Raw genomic sequence first — 6,437 nt, forward strand, 5'->3', positions numbered from 1 at the left:
CGCGGCTCCTCCGCTCCCATCCTGAGACGGCCTCCCCGCACTGATCTGCAGCGCGTGTTCTTGGGTCCCCTCTCCATCACCTTTCAGACTCCCCCTTCGGCTCTGTCCCCAACCACCACCACCACCTCCCTGAAGCCCCGGGGCCTGGGCAGGGCTTTCTTGGTGGCCAGGAGTGGCCGGGTGGAGGTGAGATGGGGCACGCAGGGGATACAGGACACCCCTCACATCCGTACAAGGAGAGATGCACACGGCCCCCAAGTGTCACAGGATCTCCCTCTCTGCCCTCCACACAGAGTGACTCTACCTTGGAAACCAGAGAGCGTCCCCATTTGATATACCGGCCTGGAATGTACACCATTCATTCCCCATCGGACCCCGACTCCTCACAGCATAGGAGAGACACAGGTCCTTCCTTCACCACAGGTCGTGGGCTGTGTGTGTGCACCCAGGACGCTCCCACACGCACAGTTGGCGGCTCAATCTGATGTACCTGACACCCACACCCTCTCCCAGCCCCCCCAGTTCTGTGTGTCTAAATGGGTTGGACAGCCCCCAGCTGAAATATGAGTGCTCAAGCCTATGCCTTGAGCATGGTCTGCCCCATGGACATCCCTGCTCTGTGTCCCCACTTTGACAGGTCTATCCATCTGTCCATCCATCCGTGAGGGGCTGCGATGGCCACCTTCAGCCGCCAGGAATTTTTCCAGCAGCTGCTGCAGGGCTGTCTCCTGCCTACTGCCCAGCAGGGCCTTGACCAGATCTGGCTGCTCCTTGCCATCTGCCTCGCCTGCCGCCTCTTCTGGAGGCTTGGTAAGTGCCTGCCACACTATGCGCCATGCCAGGCCATATCATGCTGCCACATTCATCCAGACCAAGCTGTACCTTCTCCTGCCGCATCTTTCCATGCCAAGCCAGGTGCCAATATGTCCAGCCCACCTCCCACCTGGCGAAGCACCATGCTACCACACCACATCCTACTATGCCCAGCCACCCCATGCCATGCCATGCCAAGCCATGCCTTTCAGTATTCCTGGGCTCTGGGATTCTGGAAAGCTGAGGTTCTTGGATTTTGGGAACCTGGAATATCTACATCCCAACGTTATAAGATTCTGCAATGCTGGTGTCAAAGGGTTAAGGAATCCCAAAGTACCACACTACAGGGTTTGGGGAGCTGACAAGTTGAAATTCTCACATTCTAGGCTTCCAAAATGCTGGCAATCTGGATTTCTAGAATCAGGGCATGCTGAGATTTCTGAATGCTGGGATTCTGGAATGTTTCCACAATCACAGCAAGCCTACATCCAAATGCTAAGACTCTAAGCTCCCAGAGTCCCTATAGGATGCTGAGAATTTTGGAAATCTGAAATTCAAAGATGCTACATTTTCTTTTTATTTTAAATGGATGTTTTATTTTTTTTTAGGTTTATCATTTTGAAATATTTCAGTTACTGAAGTTAAGTTGAAAGAATAATACAATGAACACCCATTATATGCATTACCAGATTCTCAATGGTCAGCATCTTCCCACATTAGTCTGTCCTATCTATCTATCTATCTACCTATCTATCTATCTACCTATCTATCTATCTATCTATCTATCAATCATCTATCTATCACCTTCCTAAATAATTTGAATAACCTGCTGACACTTCACCCCAAATGCATCAGTGTGTGTCCCCCAAGAACAAGGACATCTTCCCCCAATAACCACAGCCACAACCATCACCCCTCAAGAAATCTAATCTGGTTGCAATAATATTACCCAATATAAGTTGATACTCACATTTCTCCCAGGGTTCCCAAATGTCCTTTATAGATGTTTCTTTTCTTTAAACCCAGGATTTGGCCCTGGTTGGGTGGCGCAGTTGGTTAGAACATCATCCTGATATGCCAAGGTTGCAATTCAATTCCTAGTCAGGGCACATATAAGAATCAACCAACGAATGCATAAATAAGTGGAACAACACATCGATGTTTCTCTCTCTTTCTCTCAAATCAATCAATAAAATAAGTAAATAAACCCAGACCTTGCCACCTCTCCAGCTCCCCAACACCTGCTTTGGGCCCCCTGCAGTCCCACCACATTCCAACCTCTAGGCCTTTGCCCAGGCTGTGCCCTCTGCTCAGGTTGCCCCCCATTGTTGCCAGCCCACCCAACCTCCCTTTCCTATTCTCTGTCTCTCTCTCACCTGAAGGGTTGCCATCCTACCTGAAGCACGCAAGCACTGTGGCAGGAGGGTTCTTCAGCCTCTACCACTTCTTCCAGCTGCACATGGTCTGGGTTGTGCTGCTCAGCCTCCTGTGCTACCTCGTGCTGTTCCTCTGCCGACATTCCTCCCATCGAGGCGTCTTCCTCTCCGTCACCATCCTGATCTACCTGCTCATGGGGTATGGGTGTGAGCCCTCGTCCCCACACTGTTGGCAGAAGGGTGGGTGGGTCCCCTGGCTGCTCCTCGTGAGGTTGTGCAGGACAGGAAGAGCACAGGGTGTTCCTGGAGGAGGGAATGTGGGAGACTAGTTATTTCTAAAGGCTGTACAGGACAGGCTGGGCTTGAGCTCCCCCTGGAGGAGGGAGTCCTGGAGAATTATTCCTCCATGAGGTTGTGCTGGACAGGGGTGTAAGCCTCTCTGAACCTTGATCCCCACCTCCCTTTGTGGTCTCTGAGGCCATGGGAGTCATGGGCTCAAGACCACCACCTTTTTTCCTCAGTGAGATGCACATGGTGGACACTGTGACGTGGCACAAGATGCGAGGTAGGAAGCCCTGGCTCTCTCACCTGCCCCTGCCCCACTCTACATCTAACTTCCCCAACCCTGTCTTTCCTTCCCACTTTTGTCATTCATCTGTCCTCCCCACTGGACAGGCAGGCCTCAGATGCCCTTTATATCTGTCTCCCTCTATTATGCCTCCCCCCACCCATCTGCCTTTCCCATCCCATGTATGTGCCTCACTCTTGAAAAAGGGCATCTGCCAGTCCTGGGCCTACCTGCTCATCTGCCTATAGACTCTGTGCCCACTTGTCCACTCTTGAACTTCTCTTTTCCTACCACCCCTCACCTGGTGCTCCCCCTCCCCCCATGCTGACCTGCTCTGTGCCCATTCACTTGATTATGGGCACCACACATAGGGGCCCAGATGATCGTGGCCATGAAGGCGGTGTCTCTGGGCTTCGACCTGGACCGGGGCGAGGTGGGTGCGGTGCCCTCACCCGTGGAGTTCATGGGCTACCTCTACTTCGTGGGCACCATCGTCTTTGGGCCCTGGATATCCTTCCAAAGCTACCTACAGGCTGTCCAAGGTCGCCCTCTGGTGAGGTCCTAGGTGGACAGGTGGGCAGGGACTGTGGGAGCCCCCACAGGGCAGTCTTCATGGAGCCTTGATCCCCACAGAGCCGCCGATGGCTGCAGAAGGTGACCCGGAGCCTGGCGCTGGCCCTGCTGTGCCTTGTGCTGTCCACCTGTGTGGGCCCTTACCTCTTCCCGTACTTCATCCCCCTTGATGGTGACCGCCTCCTTCGAAAGTGAGCACGGCCTTCGAGGCCTCTGCCCTGCAGAGGGGGTTGGGTAGGGACCTGGGGTCTCCCCAGCTCTGAGCCTGTCTCTTAATGCTTCTGTCTATCTTCTGTTACTACAGCAAGAAACGCAAAGCCAGGTAAATGAGGGCAGGTGCTGAGGGCGAGTGGGCTAACTGGGGGGTGGGGGCATAGTCTGTGACCTCTTGGTTCTGTTAAGTCTGAGACTATCTGACCATCTACCCCATGACTGGAACGAGATTGAATGTCTGTCTGTGGCTGTTGTTTGGCCAAGATTGGCTCTGTAACTCCATGTATGACTGACACCCTGACACATACTATGTATGAATGTCCATCTGTTCCGCTGTTTCACCTTTAGAAGCCAATTACATGACTGTAACAGGGAGTGACAGGTATGGGTTGGCTGGTGATGCTGACCTGTCTGAGACTCTGGCTAGGCGTGTGTATGGGTTGTTTGTCTCTCAGCCGCTGACTCCCGATGTGGGACTGGAGTTCTGGCTGTGCCATTGTCAATGACGGGGTGTGTGGCTGTCGTTGGGTAAGTCTGGCTTGTCTGTAACTCTGGCTGGGAATGGGTCTGACTGTAGCATGTTATGTGTCTCTCTGATGGGCCTGCCTGTGGGTCTGCCTTCTCTGGCTGCATGGTGTTGTCTAGCTGAGGGGTTGTGACCGACTGACCATCTGCCTCTGGTATAACTAGAACTGGTATAATCCAGCTCTTTGATTGTATGGCCCCTCCCTTCCCCCTACTCACTGGCAGCTGATTGTGTCTAATGCTGAACGAGGCTCTGGAAGGTGGAGTGACTTGCCCAATGTCACCCAGTTAAGCAGCCAGGCGTCAATCCCAGGCCTGATTCCAGAACCAGCCTTTTCCAATGCAGGACTCTGCCTGTGTCTATTGTATGACTGACAGGATGACTGTTGGGGGTAGACTTGCGTGTGTGTGCAAAGCAGGGAGAATGATGATCTCTGTGCCTAACTATAGGACTTTTGTATGTCTTATGGTCACTGAGTCAGGTTAGAGAGCTGCAAGGCTGGGAGTCTGATACTATTTGTGTCTGGCCACGTGGCTGTGTCACGGTGTAGGGCTGTTAGGACAGGCCTCTGATAGAGGCTGGGTCTGGATGTCTGGCCATGTGAGACTGCGGGACTATATCATACTGTGGAGCAGCTCACACACCCATCTGAGCCCCATGAAACTGACAGTGTATGCATGTCTGTGGCTATCACACTGCACCTATGTTTTTGCCACTATGTTTCTGTCTTGTCTAAGACCAACTCAGGCCAGCCTCCTGGGCCTCTGACTCTCTTTCCTTTCTTCTCTGCTGCCTTCCTGACCCCTGGGGGCCTTAGGGGCACCATGGTAAGGTGAGTCTACAGAGTGGGGCTGGGGATGATGGCACATGGCGGGGTGTCATGCCGGCCCCTGGGCATGATGCCTCTCCCCCTTCTCCTTTCCCCCCAGGTGGCTGCGAGCCTACGAGAGTGCTGTCTCCTTCCACTTCAGCAACTATTTTGTGGGCTTCCTGTCTGAGGCCACGACCACGTTGGCAGGAGCTGGCTTCACCGAGGAGAAGGATCACCTAAAATGGTGGGAAGGGCTGGGGGACCATCCTCTCCCTCAGGGTGTTGCCTAGAGGAGCTGCAGGGAGGAAGTGGGTGCTCCCGTGGGAGGAAACAACCAAGACGAAAGTGTGGCAGTCAGATGAGTTGAGATCCCAGATGAATTTGTATACCTTTTGCCCACAGGGACCTGACAGTGTCCAAGCCACTGAATGTGGAGCTGCCTCGGTCCATGGTGGAAGTTGTCACAAGCTGGAACCTGCCCATGTCTTATTGGCTAAATAACTGTGAGTCATCAAGTCACCCATCCAAGAGTGGGGAGTCCTCACCCCAGGCCCTCTTACATAGTCATAGAACATTCACTGAGAACCTATTGTATGCTAGGCTGAAGGTACTGCAGAGACCAAAAATGACAACAGCCCCAAATCCCTGCCCTTGTGGAGCTGGAATTTCTGTGGGGGGAGCACATTATAAGAGAAAAAATAGCCTAGCCGGTGTTGATCCATGGTTGAGCGAGGACCTATGAACCAGGAGGTCACAGTTCAATTCCAGGTCGGTCAGGACACATGCCCGGGCTGCATGCAGACTTGATCCCCAGTATCAGGTGTGCAGGAGGCAGCCGACCAATGATTCTCTCTCATCATTGGTGTTTCTATCTCTGTCTCCCTCTCCCTTCCTCTCTGAAATCAATAAAAATATTATTTTAAAAGAGAGAAAAATACACAAGAGTTCAGATGGCGATGAGTGCTATGGTGAAAAATAATAATAATAAAGCAGGAAAGGATGATGTGGAGTGTTGGCAGTGTGGGTGGGATGTCGCAATTTTAAATAAATTAACAGAATAAGTCCCACGGAGGAGGTGACATTTGAGCCGAGATCTAAATAAGGTGAGAGAGCAAGCATTATAAATATGTGGGGAAGGAGTGTAACAGAAGGAGAGAACAGCCAGTGCAAAGGTCCTGAGACAGGAATGTGCCTGGCATGTCTGAGGAGACTGGTCAAGCAGAAGGAAAGAGAGGGAGAAGGCCAGTAGCAGGAGGTGAGGTTGGAGAGGTGACAGGGGCCTGGTCCTGTGGACCCTCACTGGCCACAGGGAGGACTTTGGCCTTTTCTCTCAGAGAGCTGGAGCCACAACAGGGGTCTGAGCAGAGGAGGTCTTTGGGCTGACGGGTTGTAACAGGACCCTCTGGCTGCTGTGAGGACAGATGGGGAGGGAGCCAGGTGGAAGCAGTGAGGAGGCCCCTGCAGTAGTGCAGGTGGTGGAGGCAGTGGACATGGCGAGGAGAGGTCAGATTCCGGGTAAATTCTGATGGTGAAACTGACAGGATTTGCTGAGTTTGG

General features: G+C 52.8%; 2 protein-coding genes and 1 long non-coding RNA gene across 5 annotated transcripts in view; 2 read left to right on the forward strand and 1 right to left on the reverse strand.

Moving 5' to 3' along the window:
- LOC107182308 overlaps positions 1 to 1,877 on the reverse strand; it is a 3,004-nt gene extending 1,127 nt beyond the window's left edge. The window contains exon 1 of the long non-coding RNA XR_001513032.1: positions 1,784 to 1,877. This is a non-coding gene — a long non-coding RNA (uncharacterized LOC107182308). The remainder of the gene's footprint in view (positions 1 to 1,783) is intronic.
- The window catches only part of PORCN (porcupine homolog (Drosophila)), an 11,018-nt gene continuing 4,843 nt past the window's right edge, over positions 263 to 6,437 (forward strand). For 2 of the 3 annotated variants that reach the window (XM_006758858.2, XM_006758860.2), the window contains exons 1-10: positions 264 to 405; positions 638 to 810; positions 2,196 to 2,388; positions 2,711 to 2,754; positions 3,129 to 3,310; positions 3,391 to 3,521; positions 3,635 to 3,652; positions 4,887 to 4,901; positions 4,999 to 5,124; positions 5,283 to 5,383. In XM_006758858.2, coding sequence (XP_006758921.1) covers positions 675 to 810; positions 2,196 to 2,388; positions 2,711 to 2,754; positions 3,129 to 3,310; positions 3,391 to 3,521; positions 3,635 to 3,652; positions 4,887 to 4,901; positions 4,999 to 5,124; positions 5,283 to 5,383 — 946 coding nt within the window. In that variant the 5' untranslated portion in view covers positions 264 to 405; positions 638 to 674. Of the gene's footprint in view, positions 406 to 637; positions 811 to 2,195; positions 2,389 to 2,710; positions 2,755 to 3,128; positions 3,311 to 3,390; positions 3,522 to 3,634; positions 3,653 to 4,886; positions 4,902 to 4,998; positions 5,125 to 5,282; positions 5,384 to 6,437 lie in introns of all 3 variants that reach the window. The other variant, XM_006758859.2, reaches the window with a different exon arrangement.
- Positions 4,628 to 6,437, forward strand: part of EBP (emopamil binding protein (sterol isomerase)) — a 13,879-nt gene continuing 12,069 nt past the window's right edge. The window contains exon 1 of the mRNA XM_006758861.2: positions 4,628 to 4,651. The gene's annotated coding sequence lies outside the window, so the exon portion shown is untranslated. The remainder of the gene's footprint in view (positions 4,652 to 6,437) is intronic.

The sequence above is a fragment of the Myotis davidii genome, unplaced genomic scaffold (genome assembly GCF_000327345.1).
Source record: "Myotis davidii unplaced genomic scaffold, ASM32734v1 scaffold855, whole genome shotgun sequence".
NCBI lineage: Eukaryota > Metazoa > Chordata > Mammalia > Chiroptera > Vespertilionidae > Myotis > Myotis davidii.